The sequence below is a fragment of the Gallinula chloropus genome (genome assembly GCF_964237585.1).
Source record: "Gallinula chloropus genome assembly, chromosome: 6".
Taxonomy (NCBI): domain Eukaryota; kingdom Metazoa; phylum Chordata; class Aves; order Gruiformes; family Rallidae; genus Gallinula; species Gallinula chloropus.
Window position 1 is genome coordinate 31,583,781 of NC_140091.1, and position 18,624 is coordinate 31,602,404.

Consider the following 18,624-nt stretch of genomic DNA (forward strand, 5'->3'; position numbering starts at 1 on the left):
AAAGCAGATGACATCAGCATTGATTTTGGCCTATTTTAGAAACTTGATTTGCTGAATAAGTAAGATGATAAAATGTTCTCAGTAGTGTATGGGGATTTGGAACCACTGCTGATAGGTTGAGGGTGTCAAAAATATGTTCACAGCAGAGATTTCAGATCATTTCTGTCAGAATTTAGGACACAGCACCTTTAAGGATCATATTGTATATTTCTCTGGTCCAGCACTGTTTTACTAATTAGCATTAAAAAAAGTAAAGTCTTTGGGGTTCCTCTTTATGATGCATGAGTGTTACTTATCCCACAGAGAGTATTTTCAGTGATCTAATTGTCTTTTAGTATTGTATAAAGAAAAAAAACTTGTTTTTTCTGACACGGTTTCCTGGTGATTTGAATAATCTTGAAGTTTTGAAATATTGCACATTACAGTGAGGAGGAGTTGAGTCACAGTTAGATGACTCTGTAAATCAGGGTGCTTTCATTATAAGTTCATATCAAAGGTGACATGAGGAACAGCGTTCCCTTTATTTAGAGCTCAGCTGTGCAGTACTTCAAAGCCAGGTCCCGTTGCCCTTTGCAGCACAGCAATCAATAACCGGATTAATGTGACGTACTGCTGATCGATGCGGAGTTGCCCCCTTTGGGCTGTCACACCTGAAGCAGCAGCATAAAACACAGAATAATCATATCAAAGGCAATGGTTAAAGATACTCAGCTGAGTGTGAAGGAGACCATTTTGAACAAGGAGTTTAACTCTTGACTTTCAATTGCAGGGTGAAATTGGTGAACCGGGTCAGAAGGGTAGTAAAGGCGACAAGGGAGAAAACGTGAGTAGCAAAACCCTTTGTCCATTACAATCTACATAAGTAAAAAGTATTCATGCATGAAGTATGCAGGTAGCCTTCCCACATCAACGGGAAGGCACAAAGGCACACTTCAAAAATGTTTCTTCAAAATAAAGGTGAGTTTTAGTGCAGCACTAGAAGTTTGTACTTACAGAGCCACAAATACATTTAGTGTTTTCATCTTTTATAGAATCATTAAAAAAAAGATAGGTAAACTACATTCCTAAGCACCCTTCCAATATCATTTTAAATCATCCATTCTACATTTGAACTGGGAGAGAACAAGTATATAGCTACATTATCTTCTTGTGTTTGTTAACTTCATTGACTGTGTGAACACACGCAGCTTTAGCTTGTTAGCCATAACGATAAAGAGTATGAAAATAGAGAAATCTATTAATATAGTTTTAAATTTTAAGCACACTTAACTGATTGCAACATTTCAGAACATCAGTGACCGCAGATGAAATGGCTTATATGAGTTTATCACTAGGCCTGTTAGCAAACATAGGATTAATAAGGCCTCTACTGATTTAATTTAAACCAGTTTTGTCTTCAGAATTCTTTCTGAATTTCAAGCTCTTTTGATTGAGGCCATAAATATAAAAAGAAGCTTTCTCCACTGTGAAATTTGAAACTTGAAAGCATAAAAATTTGATTTTGGTTTCTTTCCCAAAGTTTCAGAAAACGTTTGTTTTCACTTCAATTTGAAGAGAAAATAGCATTTTATTTGAATAATTTCTTTAAGAAAAAATGGAGAAGTAATCACAGAAAGATACTTTTGTTACTATATTTCTTCAACATTCACAGTGAGGGAAGTTCAGAACTCAGCATAGAGCTACTGATAACTAAGCATAATTACTATCTTGAAAACACTGTATGCTTATTATTATTAACTGATAGAGCACCATAAAAGTAGACTGCTTCTAAAAATTTATCAGATTATGTCTGATAATTGTCACATCATCAGATAATGTTTTATAGGAAGATACATAGAAACTCAAGCAAACCAAAATTTACTGATAATTCCATAGAAAAAAATGTGGAGACAAAATGTACAAAAAACAAGGAGTGTTTTCTTTTAAGGATAAGCTTGTCCTTTTCAGTTATTTATGTGAGAGAGATTTTTGCAATTTCCAGTGCAGAAAACACAGGCTTTTCACAATTCTATTTTAAGAGATCAAATCACAAGAGCTATAATAAACTATTTGTAACACCCTGTAAACACAAAGAATGCAATATTATACATATGGATGAGAGCACACTTCTGTTATAAACCCCAGTTTTCCAAGCAATATACTTGTAACCAAATTGTAAACAAATTCTGCTTCACACTAAAATTATTCTTGCATAACCTGAGCTGAATACTTAGGTTAATCTGCTAAAATTAATTTATCAAATTAAAATATTTTTTAAAGTCAGTTTTAAACCCAAGGACTTGGTCCCAATTAACTGAAAATTAAATCTATTTACTGTTGTACTTGTAAACCAGCTGTGGGATGCAAGAGAAACCTTGTTAGTTAGCAAAGTTAAAAATGTCAACCTATTGTATGGCAGCATATACCTGAGAGGCCAGCAGTAAGAGGGCACACCTGTAGTAGAAGTGTATAAAAATGAGGAGACTGAAATAAATCACATTCTTTTTGCATGTGCATCAGACCTCTTGTACCTGTCGTTTGTCCATCTCAACAGAGATACACGCAGCTTCTCTTTGTCCACCTAAAGAGGTTCCTTTCTGAACAGGCCCTGGGTAGACAAAACAATGGCACTTAAAGGAAAGGGCAGAGGAAGCATATGAAGCAGGTCATGGTCCAGTTCCACTCCAGCCTCTGTAGGCGATCACATGCATATCCTTCTGGTTTCCCCTTAGATATGCCTCTTCATTTGAAATGCTTCTGCAGCAGCAGAATTCAGGAAAAAACACATGCTGCATGTTTGTGTTTCAGGCCATTTTAGCATAGCTAGTTATGCTGAGCATTACACTCTGACCACAGTTCCCATAGTGAGGACTGATGTATTTGGGCACATTCCAACCATCCTGCTTTACAAATAAGTGTCTGCAGCATAATCACTTGAGAATGTGTCCTGTACCCTCAGTCTCAGGGTTTAAGACATTTGACAACGTGATACATATTTCTTGAAATACAGGCCTGCTTAGTTGAAGTGTATGGTACCCCAGCTGAAGGCATGTGTATTGAATCCCATTTGGCATCAGTTGCAGTCATACAACTCTGACAATATCAAAATGTCTTTATTTCAAATCTGCCTTCCTATGAACATGCTGACAGATGTATGTCAAGACAGGGAGGAAAGGCCTTGTTGGTCACTTCTGATAGATTCTGAAGACAAAGCACCTGGTTCTGAAATCAAAGGCCATACAGGATAGTCACAACAGCTCGGCACCCACTAAAGTCTTGATTTGCATCTAGAGCCTAATCACACCAAGGACCCTGATCCTTCTTTCCTGTTTAAGAGGAGCTGGAAATACCTTCAGTCCCAACTGAAACTAACAAGGGTTCTTACAGAGGCAGCCAGAGCCTAAAAAAACAATTCCACCTTGCCATATGCTACCTAGAGACAGCACAACTGAGGTTCAAAACCTTCAGCGCTCTCACAGCTGCCTCTTAACTGAAGATTCTCTTCTGATGATTCTAATCAGTCTCTCTCCATTTGTGCTCCAGAGCAATGGAAAAAAGAGTCCAGCCATGTGTCCAAATAACTTCTCATTAATCGATTGCATTCTCCAACAATACTTTATATTGAAATGAGTATTTAAATGGGATTAAAAATGTGTAGATCTCATTCTGGGCCCTATAAAATGAAGAAGCAGGTAGAAGCATCTTTGATAGTGCAAAAGCAATCTGTTCCAACATGGTTTAAAAAAAAATAATCATGCATGTTAATTTAATCCCCTTTTTCATGGTAAACCTCCCAATCAACAACAGCATTCCTAGGAGCCCTTTCATTTAGATATGTCATCATAGAGACTAAAAAGATTTGCTTCACCTATTGCCATCAGGTATGTGATGAAAATAAAATTCTAAAAGAAATACATACTTTGAAACCTCAGGCTCCCTAGAAGATACAGAAAGAAACAGACCACAAGACTTTAGTCCCTTCCCTAATCTCCCTATAAAGGGCAGAACAATCTAATTTTAGCCCTAGTGAGGTCTTTAAATCCTGGCATTATTGTGCACTAAATTAGAATTCCCAGCCTAGAAACTGCAGGCAACTTCTTTGTCATTTGACATAGCAGAGCAGAACTCTGCTGTTGCCACGTGTAAGGTTTTATGCTTTCTTACCTCCACTCTTTGTCAGTCCAATCTCTCTACCTGGGGGAAAAAAAAGTATTCAACGTAGCACATTTTTATCATCTTAAACTAGTATCTTCCATTCTCATACTCTGTGTTACACATTTTATTTGCATCACATCTGACTTCTAAATTATGCACAGTATAACTTAGAAAGTTATTATTATGCAAGGAGACTGAAAAAAGTTCTTCTCAAAGACATATTTTTTTACCATTCTGTTGAAAAAAAGACTTAATAGCAAAACCAATGTGACTCCCAGTGCTCAAAAAGAACTTAGAATTTTTCATATCCCCTGGAGGTCAATATAAGCTTTCTGCTATTGCAGAAAACATCTACACTTTCATAAAAACTAATCCAAACAATAAGCATTCAATTTAAAGACAGATCATTAGATGATGCTTTACACATCTGCACAAATCTCACTGAAAGGTCTGATATGTTTCATTGGGAGGAAATATTTTTTCATTTTGATTCATATTTGCATGGGAATCTAGCTTAAATATTTTGAAACATTATAAATGTGCTTTCAATAAATGCCAGAATTAAGTCTATTATAGATGTGTAAATATGAGTCTTTGAGAGAGAAACAAATAATAATTGTACTGAATGGAAAAGACCTGTGAATAATGCTACATTCTCAATGGAGAAAAGTGGAAAAGTTTAATAGACCTTGATCATGCAATTAGGTTTGTCTCTGTATTTGCTTTTAATCTTATTTCAGATGCCACAATCACTAACTTTTTCCTTTTGGCTGTTTGTTTGTTGTAGGGTCCTCCAGGTCCACCGGGTCTCCAGGGTCCTGTTGGTGCCCCTGGTATAGCTGTAAGTAGCTTATTCAGATTCAAACTCCAATCTTGCCATAACTCATCTGAGACCTGGAAGTTCTTTAAACTCTATGCTGCTCACTCACAAATATATTTCAAATCATTATTAACATTTCTGTAGTGCTGTCATTTATTGTAAACAAGGCTGCATAGGTGTAGTTTTATTTCAGATAAACAGCAGGACAATGCTTTGAAGGAATTACTGAAAACAAAATAGTAAATGGGCCCATCCTCTCAGTGAACTTGTCTGAATGGTTTGTATGACAGTCAGTGGTAAAATCAGATCAGTACCAGATGCATTTTAGAAAAGAGCATCTCTCTTTAAAATACATCTGACACCAGGTGGCTTGATTTTTATTCTCATCTAGAAGGTTTTGAATTCTAACATGAAGATTGGTAGAGCTCTATGCTACTCATATTTACTAGTTTATAAGTATTCAGCAGCTAGAATGTGTATGCAGATGTGAAAGAGAAGAGGTATTCAAGGAAAATTTTTGAGACATGCAATGTTATTTGGCCTACATTAAACCAGAGCATACATTGGTATGCTATTTGTATAACACATTTAATTCAATCAAGGTATTGTATATGCATCTGTAAAGACAGGACTGATTCTCTGCCCTCTTGTAGTTGTTTTCCAGTGATTTCAGTGTAGCTTTTTCTGTTATTATCAGACTTGTGATGATTTTGCTGTTTCCAAATAGGGAGGTGATGGAGAGCCAGGCCCAAGAGGTCAGCAGGGGATGTTTGGGCAAAAAGGTGATGAAGGTCCTCGAGGCTTCCCTGGCCCTCCCGGCCCTATTGGCTTACAGGTAAATTAATTTATTGCTTTACTCTCCAACTGCAAGAACCCTGATTTCTGTGTCAGAAACTGAATGAAGCTTGTCTTCTGTTAAGTAAATGATAGCATCAGTTAATAAGAGCTGAAAGATCCAATACCCATAGAGTTCATGCATAAATAGCAGATTTAATGCTGAAGGAGATGGGTAAAATGCTCTGGAACTGAGCTCCTGGATACCATAGGCTCTGGAATTTCATTCATAACTCATTTATAGAGTTGAACAATTTAACATAAGCAATTCTTTTTATTAGAGCTACATGTTTTAAATAAAGAATTCAACCTGGAGGAGTATTTGACACGTCCTAGTCATTTACTGTATTTTCACAATAGATTTTGGCAAGATAGTGTGTTTCTCAGTGGTACTGTCACAGATACTACTGGCATTCTGAATGTTTAGCAGATTTCCATGATGCTTATTACACAGCTGCCATTATTGGCAGGTCCCTATGGTTTCATGTTTTTTTCCCCTTATAAAATGGTTATTTTTTGAGTCACATAGGTAGATGTAGGCTTGTCACTGCTGCATCCAGAGAATCACAGTTGAAAAGTCTTGCTTTTTCAAAAGTTGAATTTGCTTAAGCATAGCAAAACAAAGAGCAAGATGTTTAGGACCTTTGATTCATTTCCATGTAATTAACAGCAGAGCTCAAATCACTTTGAAACTTTTTCTACTCCATCCATTAAGCTGGAATATGAGTCGCATATACTCTCTTTTAATATACAGAAAGTTATAGCAAGTGTTTGAATATGTTAACCAGTATGTTTCCTTTCTATCATCATGTGTGAACTGACTCATCTCTTGCACTAAGTTAAACCCTAAGCTGTACCTAGCATTTTTAAAAATTCCTTTACATGATGCAAATGATTCCATGACGAATTTTATTTACCTGATTTATATTTTGTTTGCTGGTCCATGGGCTGAGATCCCCGATATGCTAATGGTATTGAAGTACCACTGAGAAGTCAGGAGTTTCTTTCATTTGGTGATGCAGTTCTCATGGTAATTATGAAATGTGGGGGAGTAACAACTTTCTCTGTCTTACATATATATTATTCCATGGTAACTGTACCACACTCCAGTTAAATTCTACTGATACTACATATATTGGACATTAAGTGAAAGTATTTTTGTTCATAGAAGTGAAGATTGGTAATTGTGGATATTTATTACTTTAATTGTGAATTTCCCCAGTATTTAGTTTTTATAGTATTTTTAAAAATAAGAAAGTTTCTAACAAAATTTGAAAGTAAAGAAAAGTTGAAAAACACTATAGCTATATCTAGGTTACCTTATAGTCAAGTTATGGCAATTTTACTTTAATTTTGAAATATTAAATGACATACACCTCAGTCATTGCCAAAAGGAACTGAAAGTATTCACAAAATACTAAGTCCAAGTCCAATAATGCATTACAAATGTAATATAAAAACCACCTTGTTTGTTTGTTTTAATGCATATAGGCTTTGTTTTGTTACTATCTACCCCCCCACCCTCCCAAAGTTTCCAAGTTTCACTTGTAGATCTGATTTACATTGTTTCATATTGATTTATAAATCCACATTTCACACACTAAGTTTCCTTTACTCTTCTGTGTGTTTTAGGGCCTGCCTGGCCCACCAGGTGAAAAGGGTGAAAATGGTGATGTGGGCCCAATGGTAAGACTTCTTCCCCAACAGCCATCTGGGGGTCATAAGTGTCATTCATGTATTACTGTCTGTATAGCTTGCAGTTTGATAAGTTACTTCTGAATTTGATGTCTGAAAATGAAATATATTGTGTTACACAAGTTCTCTCTGGGTTTTACTTTGCTTTCTGACATCTACCTCCTCATCTTTAATGTCAAGATTCATGTAACTTAAGAAAATACTCTGAAGATTAGGAAGCAAAGTAGTTATGTGTGTCTGAGACAGGACAGTGGCACGGAAGTTCAGGAGAGAAAAATAAAACGCAGACCACTGCACCAGAGAATTTGCAGCTGCTTTTCTGAAATTCAGGGCATTGTACCTTAGCTTCAGGTAACTGCAGGCCAGAGGATAGTAAACATTTCTTAGCTATATTTACTCTTTTTCGCTGGGTGATCTTCAGATTACATTTTCCAGCTGTTTGTAGTGTTGACAGAATGCCTTCTGGGCTGGTCCTGACCGAAACACAAGTTACACAGTAAACATTTGCCTCCAACTCCCTATGCCAAGCCTGGACACTTTATCATTGCCAGTCTGTAGGCATCATGGTGCAGTACTGTTACATGGCTGTTACCAGACAGACAAAGCTACTCCAGGGTCTTTACACAGTGGAAAGGGTACACAGGTAGCCTGCAGGGAAAATACAATGCAGGAAACCAATCCTCAGAAGTCCTAAGCATCAGAAGATTTCCAGCTCAGGTACTGTGTAACACAGCCTGGATCCCCTGTCACCTTGTGAACTCATGCAGTGGGTAGCAATCTGGCCCTGCTGTTTCTGCAGCACTGTGAAGATGAAACAGATTGAGTATATATTTTTTTCACTGGCAAAAAAGCCCCACTGGACTTACCCTTTCTGATTGTAACTGTATCAAATTGTCTCTTTGATACAGGGTCCACCTGGCCCCCCAGGTCCAAGAGGTCCACAGGGTCCTAATGGAGCTGATGTAAGAATTAACCTTTTTTTTTTTTTTTCCTCTCAGTAATTCAGTAATAATCACTGTATTTGGGATAATTAACACCTGTTATCATTGTAGGGTCCTCAAGGCCCCCCAGGCTCAATTGGCTCTGTTGGAGGTGTTGGTGAAAAGGTAAGTGTTGATAATATCCACCTAGAAAGAGAAAACTTTGGGATAGAAATATGAGTATACATTTTGATTCTTGTTTGGAGGTATGTATTGCAGTTCCCAAATATCCTTCATTGACCTAGTAATTTTAATTGTGATCTAGCTGTACTCCTAATGGCTGACTTAGTATGGTTGGTCTTTTCATTTCATGTTTTATATCACATAAAATATTTAACAAACAGAGGAAAGAGCTTTGGAGCAGAAGAGGTACTTTTCAGGTGAAGGATTAAAGTAAGGTTATGGTGATTTCCATAACTACATAGATTGATGCCGACAGTAACATTATTGGTTTCAAGTGGTTTTCATTCTATATTGGTGTATCTTAGGATATTATATAGCCTTCTATCTGGAACATTAAGAATATAAGCTATTATCTAATGTATCAGTGGTAAACATATCTGTGAGATAAGAAGAATATGTATCTCTTCCTCATAGAGCTAGATTCAGTTCCCATAAAGTCAGAGGTTTGAGGATGATTTGTGCTAGTTGAAAACCTGACTTAAGACTGATGCTACATGACAATCTTTCATCAAAATTCTTCTCATTGCTATTTTCAGCTCTCTATTCAAAAAAATCCTCTACCAGTATATGGGGTAGCTTTTTTAAAAAATGTCACATCTTACCCAAAGAACATGTCAGATATTTTCCTTTTTCTTAAAGGAAAAATATTGTATGCAATAGATGTAATGGCTTTTTTTGGTGTGACTTATTTGAATCACTAGTATAAACTAAATAAAATGCTGAGAAAACACAAAATTGAAATTCCTATTTCTGTTGATTTCAACCAGTTAGATGACCTCAGCCATATCACCTGTATAATTCTAGAAGCACTTTGCTATAATGTTACAGATTTCATACAAATTTTTTCTTTAACTTTGGATATGGAAGGAGGATTTTGAAAGGAGTGTAAGTTGAAGGAAACAGAGTAGAAATATATTCCAGGTTACTATATAACAACTTCTTTAGAAACTATGTAGCTTATTGTAGAGTATTTAAGTATTTGCCACAGAATATCCCACGTAGTCAGTATTGGTATTTTTTCAGAAGACTCACAGTGTTGATAACTTATTTTTGGAATGTGAAGCAAGTTTTCTCTTTTTCTTGCTTTTCAATCAGAGAATTAAATGCACAAGTAACTTTTCCCTCATCTTCCTCATACACCATTACTGAACTTCAGCATTTCAGAAATCTTAACTTCTGCTCCGTTTCATTTATCCACACTGGTACACCTTTAGGTACAAATACAATCTATGAATTTACAAATCCATAGTGCCAAGACAATCAAAATCACTTACATTTGTCATGGTCCTCTTCTTGATCACTGTCTAAAACCATGTCACTCTGCTTCACAGAACTTTTAGGTATTGTTTCTTTTCCCCAGCTAAGGAAGTTGCCCTTGTTTTCTCAGGATCATTTATATGACTAACAATAATTTAAAAAAAAAAATAATTTAAAATCTTCTTGTTCATCTGTGATAAGAAAAGGTATTTCAGATGATGCTCTTCAATATTGTCACTTTCTGCCATATCAATTTTGGTTCTGTGTCTGGGTTTTTCTTCACTAAAATGTCTTTTCTGTAAATAACCCTTCACTTACATTATGACCATATCAAAAGGAATCACCAACTTCTTATCAGGATGACTAAATGGTTCTTTTAATAGAAATATCAGATGTTTCATGATTTTTTCTTTGTGTCCATGAAAAAAAAATCACTTACCAGTGCTCTGGGATGTGAGGAAGAGACTACTAGAATAATGTAATATGATAGATGGCTTTATGGAAAAAAATCCCACCCTGTCTCCTTTATTCATCTTTGGAATTCAAAGGATACTGAGTGCCAGCAAACAAAAATGCCAACTTTACATGCTATTTTGCTCATGATAGCACTGTCATGTCTGAAGCTGACAGTGCTTCACTGCAGTCCCTGTTTCTTAGGACGTGGCTCTCAGCATTAACCCAGCTCTTGGTAGCAGCGTCATTCTTGTGCCTTTAATCTCTTTTACCTATAACTGCATAAGACATACAAAACATGATGCCTTCCTGCTTGACTGCATTAACAATGATACTCCCTCTAATCTCCCAATTCTGTGGCATTGTTCCTCCAACCTATCTTAGAAGAGAGCTTGGCCTCATCAGGAACTGCAGGACTTGTTATTCCTCTCAGGGAAGAGTATAAAAAACTTGTCTTCATGTAAGAGTTGGTAGAGAGGACAAAAAAGTTATTGGGACACAGTGTCTGTATGTCAGTAGAATACAGATGAAAATGGGCCCTGTGGGAAGAAAAATTCTTCCTGTGACCACAAGGGTACTGAGAAATATGTTTATTATGAGAACACTGACCCAGGTAGCACCCATTATATTCACTGCTTTAAAAAAACCCACCTTGTGTAACACTGTGGCCTGCTGAAGTCACTAAGGGCTTTGCCATTGGTTTCAGTCATCTCTAGTTTTTACAGTTTTGTGATCAAATTATATTCCTTTTTTTTTCTGAAAACATTGACTTATATTGAACTCCTGATTCTTTTGTTTCTCTCTGTGACTCTTCTCTGTGATTTAGAACCCCTGTTTGTCTTAATCAGCCCAGGAAATTTAATTCAAGAACATGAAATTCAGACTGTTTATCACTGGTTGTCATTTTTATTTCCTCTTGCTTATTTCCCTTATTCTGTACATCCACACAGAGAAGCTTCCAAGTATATTATTTGGGAAGTTTTATTTCTTGTAATTACTTTCCTCCTCCTCAAGTTTTAGTACATGTCAGTTTTCCTCTTAGTTTAGGACACCTTCCTTCTTAATTTCAGTTCTGTTTAATGAGTTCTGCAAGCTTAGAAATCATAAGCAGTTCTGTCAGGAGTTCCTGCAATGGGAGGGCAGTTCGTGCTTCTAAACAAAACATACATTTTCTCTTTTCCATTTTTCCCCCAATGATTTTCTTATTACATCAGCATGCTTTGGCCTCTGCATCCCTTTCAGGAAAGATGTATCATACTACAGATAATGCAACACAGTGCTGATTGTAGCATGGCAAAACATTTTGGCATCCTCCCTGTCACTGCTGGGGAATGAAATAGATCTCCTCACTTTCATGTATGAATGGTTAGACAAGGAGTTATTTTGTCATTAATACTGGTGCTTCAAACTCCCCTTCTGGCAAATTAAAAACAATTTCTGTCACAGTGCCATGTATTTTTAACTAGCTTGTTTCCTCTGCTGTACACACAAAAGCCTAAATGTTCAAAGACATCTGCAGTACAAATGTGCATGTAGCCTTGCATAACTGATGCCTGTAGCCTCTGTGGAGCGGTTGAGAAATCTTGAAATGTACACTCAACCAGCAGCACTTAAATCCAGCTTCCTTCCACACAGAGATTATTCTCTTTGTTGTGCTTATAATTAAGAAAAAGCAGAAACCCAAATGTTCCAACATGTGCTTATCTCTTAATTTGATGCAAAGACCTAACATGCAGATATTCTAAATACCCAGTAAGTTGCTCATGACTTCTCAAAATCGGGTCTTAGCTGTTTCACCCCACCTATGATTTTTTAACAGGGAAAGGAAACAGAACAAGTAACTTTAACCTCAAACTACTCTTCCACAAAGCCTAATAAAATATATTTGCCTTTCTAATTTAGGCCAATCTGTGATAACTGCACAGAGTACTGTGCCACTCCTCCACCCTTTCTCCCTTCCACATTGTGTTTTAAACTGGCAGAGTCAATGCATAATGCAAAATTCATGTCTGCAGGACCTAAGCATTCTTTTATCTCAGAGTTTAAATCTGGTTTACTATAGGAAAAACTCTGATGATAGAAAACCAGTATGCTCATCTGAATTTATCATCATTCCTATTATATTGTTCTGAAATAATTTCCAAAATAGTACACTAAGGACTCCAACACAGTAAACAAGTGAAGTCAATAGTTTACATGCTTAATCAGTCATTGATGTGTATGGCAGATGGAAGTGAGAGGACAAAATCCATTGAGTGTCCTGGCCCTAATTTTGATAAGTTTGCACAGACATCTTTATGTGTGCACATCATTTTTGCACACACCTGTGTGCAGACAATTGCTGAGGCCCTTAATCAAGGTGCATCTATGACAGTTTGTGCTACCTGAATATCTGCCCTAACGAATGACTTTCAGTAACTTTACATGACTCTGACTGTGATATCATCCTTCTCCACCTCTCCAACATTCTTGTAAAAATAAGCCCTCCCAGAAGATACAGCACAGTTTTAGAAAGTCTCACTTGATTTTCTCTCCACAGAGCCATCATACATATAACCCAGTCACATATGCATACCTATGTGAAAAGACATCATCTTCTAGAGTAACAGGCTTTCTATTTTTTTCTATGTTGTGAGCATAGTGGGGAGGAACCAAAGTGTAACTGAATCCTCCTCAAAAGCTCCTCAGCTGCAATGTTGCATCTCATTCTCAACAAATAAATCACCGTTTTCCAGAATGTAACCAAAAGGTGGCAGCCTTCCATCCACGATCTGTCTGTCTCCCTGCTTTGTATGGCCAGTTCTCTGCAACTGGTCATAATAAGGAAAACAAAGGACTTTTAAACTACTGTCCTTAGCCTGATACAAATCACACTGCTTGCTTAATCCAAGGAGGTTTTCAGAATTAAACATGTCCATGAAATGACACAAGTCTGTAGTTTAGAATTTTGGTCTTTGCTTGTAGAAATTCTGTCAGAAGAAGGCTTTGCCTAAGAAAGACCCCACTAACTTCAAAAAAAGGGAAAAAAATCCAGAGGTGGAATAAATTTATTATTAGATCATAAAATCTCTTTCCCAAAAGAACATGAGATATTTCCCATGGAGAAGGTGCAGCTGGTTCTGAATTAATACCTTAACAAAAATGCAAAGACAAGGGCAAAAATAATCTACAAATTACACAGCTTTTAGTAGCTATAAATATGCATTTTGTAAATATATATCAATCTTTTTAAAAATTGTTTGCCTTTTAACAGTTGTCTGAAACAAGTATAACCTTCAAAGTACCTCCTAATATTTGGAATATAAAATCAGTGTCAGAAAAAAAGAAAAGCTACAGACAAGGAAGAGTCACATTTATAATGAAGCAATTATTTAGAAGTATTAATGTGAGAAAAAACTCTAACAGATGCCCTTAAAGGGGAACATTTTAACATTTTCTAGCCCTTCCAATTTTGCTGTCTTCCACAGTGCTGCTTATTGGGGAGTTACTATGCACAGAGCTCATATAGGCTGCCTGCACCTGCCAATTTCAACATGCAGGCTATAGCAGGGACCCCAACATCCCAGGAGCATGGTGTTTCCCTGTTGTCCCCAAGTCTAGGTCAATGTTCCAGAGAAAGCCCATAATTTCTCTTCTGCGTGATATAAAATGAAGATGAGTTTGCCAACAGGAAGGGTAAAGGGTGGATTACAAATCAAATGTGAACCATCATAAATTAATATATAATTTGGCAGAAATAGTGAAAAAGAACTTACTGTCTGAGAAGCTTAGAAGGAGATTATACTGGTACAGGTGATTGTCAGGCAAGGCTTGGCACAATTAGCTGTGTCACTCTTAGATCTGCAATGAGGGAAACTCTGGAAGGGGTCTATATTGTTGGACTCTGCTAGATATAACATACCCACTAATTTGAATGATATCAATTTGTTTACGGATTCTGGACCTCATTCTCCATTGCTACATAAATCTGAATGGTAGTAGGCATGGACAAAACCCCACTATTAAAGATGCTGCAGATTCAGAAAACGCTATACAGACAATAAGGAAATGAAGGTTATTAATTTTCCCTGAAAACATAATGAAGTATCTACTAGACCTTTTCTTCCAATAAGGAATGCTGTTATCACAGAAGCTGTGCAATACAGACAAGAGGAATGTTAAGTACTAGGAGGAATCATTAATTTTTAAGATTACTACAATTTTAATTATGTCTAATAAAACATATCACAGTTTCTAAAGGTAAATTCACCCTTTAAAAGTGCCCTTTTAATATGGTTCCTAAAATTGTGCTAATCTGTTAATTATCCTGTTCTGGAATTCAATTGAGTACTCAGTTCTTCTATTTACGTAATGTAATAATTTACATTGGGTCAAATTCTGGACCTAATGAGGCCATTGAGCTACCATTAGCTTCTATGAAGAAAAGTTAAGTGCCTGCACCATAGGATCTGTTTAAAATTAGTATCCTATGATTTATACATTGATACTGTCTGCATAGAAATGACAGACATGCACGCTGTGTGGACTGAACTGCCATAGAATGAACAGGGGCAAACAGGTCATGTAGGATATGAAGGATACACAAATTTATTCCAAATCTGTGTTTGCATTCAGAAGATGGGATTGGGTGAAATGCATTTTCAGCACTGAAGTAGTCTTGATTATAGGCACAATTATTGGCAAAGTTTATTGGCATTGGAAAAAGAATATATATGGAGGGGGAAAAAATCTCCCCGTTTGCAGTTCCATTGAGAAATCCCTTGGAATAAAAGTCCATAGTTCTTATCTCAGTGCTCCATGATCATTGCAAAGGAAAACAGAATCTGCTTTCACAGATTTGTGTGTCTGGGATGCCAATAGCTAAATTTTCTACTAACAGAGTAGGTTTCTGTAAAGGTTTATTTATCAGATCACTGAGCTAGAAAGTAATCAGACATAATAAACTTTAAAATGAACAATTGCAAAGAAAGTCTTTCAGCCAGTACTTTGTATTAGCTCAGAAAGACCCTGAATTAATTTTCACATTCACTTAATATTAAAATCTTTGACTTGTCTTCATATGGTGGTGTCCTCAAAGCCATCTGCTTTACGAAACAATTTCCATCACCAGTAAAGACATAGTGGCCTGTGGTGAAAGTTTTGCTGTTGTGCTATTATTTTATCCTTACATTTTTCTTTTTTTTTTTCATTCTAATGTAGCTGTAGCAATAATGTCTTCACTCCGTTGACATTCATTTCCAATTAGTACTTGCTTATTTGTGGAAACTTGCTTTCAGGCAAAACACATCTTCTAGAGGAAAATCCATACACAGTCAGTATACTACTTTGACTTTTCTGTGACTAGAAAGAAAGATGACAAGCAGGAAATTTGCAATATATGAGATATTAAAGGGGAAGATCTTCCAAAGCCCAAAGGGAATGCTAGGCTCCATGGCTCACTAAAAGCTAGTTTGGTATATTCTCTCTAAAATTTCAGATTCCAGTTCTGCAAAACCATATGTAACTCATCCCCCTTTAGGCAGAACAACTAAAGGACAGATCCTGTAAGCTGTCCACATGAGTAAGCATGAGAAGAATATGTACATAAGAATAATTACAGAAGTAAATTCATAGAAAGCTTCTCCCTAATGACTCATCCATTTATCCTTGCACATTTACAGGGTGAACCTGGAGAAGCTGGTAACCCTGGACCTCCTGGAGAATCTGGAACATCTGTGAGTATTTTGGTTCTGTCTTAGTTCACCTTAATAAAGGTTAATAATAAGCTATCTAGTAGTGCTTACTTTAGAAGACATTTAATCAAATTACTTGAGTACTTGTGTAAATTTTCTTTACATTTTTGGTGAAGAACTTATACCTTTCAAATGCAGTTTGTTTCCTATAACCCCATCTCATATTAACAGCCAGGACAGAGCAGAAGACTTCTTAAGAAAATACCTATTTTCTTCCAAAACTATTAACTTTGACATGCATGTTTTTATCTCTGAAGACAGTTCATGGATGGAAAATGGGTGCAGATGTTGGCACTCAACCTGAGATTCACAGGTTTTCCACTCTGAGGCCGAGGTCCTAATTTCCCACTCACACACCAGCATTTACTGATGAATAACATTGCCCAGGTCTGAGAACGTTTTGCCATTGGAGTATTTTTTTAGCCATTCATTTCCAGATGACATTTGTGTGTCCATATGCTTTCTACAGGGTCCAAAAGGTGAAAGGGGAGAAAAAGGTGAGGCTGGTCCACCTGGAGCAGCTGGACCACCAGGTGCTAAAGGACCTCCAGGTGATGATGGGCCTAAGGGTAACCCAGTAAGTGAACTTAATAATCTTAATGCAAAGCACTGTGAGGCACTGCTGAAGTTGCACAACATATAGAGCTGTATATAATTTTCTACTAAAATCATTATATACTTAATAAAATATCTGTGATGATTTCTACCTGATTGTCAGTGGATAACATATTCTTTGTGTTTTTTCCTGATTTATCTAGGGCCCAGTTGGTTTTCCTGGAGATCCTGGCCCCCCTGGGGAACCTGGTCCAGGTGTAAGTATACTAAAATAATAGGGTTTGGTCCTAGTCTTGGTTTGCTCTAAGTTCTAGTTAACCCTGCCTCTTCCTTTTCTGGGAGTGAGGTCTTGCCTGTAAGATCTGTTGCTTTTCTTCTCGTATAGTTCTTGAAGGCTTAAAAAATATTTAAAATCTCTAAATAATTTTGAAAACTAGTGTCATTAGGAAATGCTCTGTGGAAAAATAGTGTATCTTGTATTTGTATATGAAACTAAGCCACTTACATTAGCTGAATTTTCCATTTTGTTTATTGTCCCATGAATTCTGTAGGGTCAAGATGGTGTTGGTGGAGAGAAGGGTGAAGATGGTGATCCTGGTCAACCTGTGAGTTATTTCCTTGCAAAGACACAACTGTCCATACTATAGTCACAATCAGGAGGAAGAACTCAATTACTCTTAGAACTAGAAACATACAATGTGTTAAAGATTTGTGCTGGAGTTGCTGAGAACTAAAAATAGAGCAACTCTGAGCATAAGAAAGGAATGTTACAGCCAAGTAGCCTTCGTTAGTTGACCTTATGAAATGAACTTCTGCTTTAAGAAAGTTAAGAAGTATCTGAGCAAAACCCACATTAAGCATCAAATTTCTTGAATTACCAAATCCAAACATCATTAATTTAATTTTTTTATTGCATAAAGATAGGGGCTCCATTTGGACAGTCTCTGTCTAGTTCTTGTAGTTCTAATTATCAGGGAATTTTCCTATACAGTACAGTTTGAAAATAAAAATTGCTAGTACATTGAACATATGGTTGGAAGTAAGTTATAAACTGGGGTTTACCTGTAAACATCATGAAACCAGTATGTGTATGTCTTACTTAACAGTCAGTACTTCTGAAGTGTTGTGTTCATGAAGGAAGGCTTATCAAACTGTTCAGCAACCCTGACATATGTAAGACTATCACAGCTTGCCAAGATGGAGGAGCCAAACTTCAGCACCTGAAAAAGCAAGAAGCTTCTTAATGGGCTTAGGCAGTAGGCTGACTGTATATGTTACTTTGTGCAGCCACTTTCTGGCCTGAAATGTTTTGTTGCAAGCAGGAAAAGAAAAGAGAATGATTGCGTTTTGTACTGTAACAAAAACTGTTGACAATTTCAAAGGACTACCCTAAGAAAGGATTTGTTGAATAAGCAGGAATACTTCTCTGTGTGTATTTACACATCTTGTGTACTTACTCTCTGTCCATTGAAACGTCCCAACATAATGCAGAATTTTGTTATATGTAATAGAGAAAACAACTTCATCCATTGTTGCCATTGAGCTTATTGTTTTCCATTGCAGGGTCCACCAGGTCCTTCAGGTGAAGCTGGCCCACCTGGTCCACCTGGAAAAAGAGTATGTAATTTCTCCTTTTCTCCTGTACACTTTGCTTTCTGACACGCTGTGTTGTAGAGAATCTCAGCCACTTGTTTTCCATGTTGTGACACTCATATATGATGTTTGACGTTTCTTTTAAGTAAGGTAATAGAAGAAAAAGGAAAATAGAAACAACAGAGAAAATCCTTTGACATGGGTTACACAGAACATAGGAACAAATAAATATATGGATAATGAGAACAAAAATAGATGTCCTTATCTAGAAAGGTGCTTTTCTTTTCACGTAAGTGAATTCAGTGCCTGCTGGATTAGTCTGCTAACAGGAGTGAGCAATTAGGAGAGTAATGTAAGACATCATCCTTAGAACCCATGACTGCTGGCA

The 18,624-nt window shown here is 36.7% G+C and overlaps 1 protein-coding gene across 3 annotated transcripts in view; it reads left to right on the forward strand.

Moving 5' to 3' along the window:
• Positions 1-18,624, forward strand: part of COL11A1 (collagen type XI alpha 1 chain) — a gene marked incomplete at both ends in the record, with an annotated part of 145,459 nt that overhangs the window by 107,847 nt on the left and 18,988 nt on the right. For all 3 annotated transcript variants that reach the window (XM_084266324.1, XM_084266326.1, XM_084266325.1), the window contains 11 exons: positions 770-823; positions 4,922-4,975; positions 5,682-5,789; positions 7,421-7,474; positions 8,392-8,445; positions 8,536-8,589; positions 16,017-16,070; positions 16,558-16,665; positions 16,847-16,900; positions 17,195-17,248; positions 18,207-18,260. In XM_084266324.1, the coding sequence (XP_084122450.1) occupies positions 770-823; positions 4,922-4,975; positions 5,682-5,789; positions 7,421-7,474; positions 8,392-8,445; positions 8,536-8,589; positions 16,017-16,070; positions 16,558-16,665; positions 16,847-16,900; positions 17,195-17,248; positions 18,207-18,260 (702 nt within the window). The remainder of the gene's footprint in view (positions 1-769; positions 824-4,921; positions 4,976-5,681; positions 5,790-7,420; positions 7,475-8,391; positions 8,446-8,535; positions 8,590-16,016; positions 16,071-16,557; positions 16,666-16,846; positions 16,901-17,194; positions 17,249-18,206; positions 18,261-18,624) is intronic.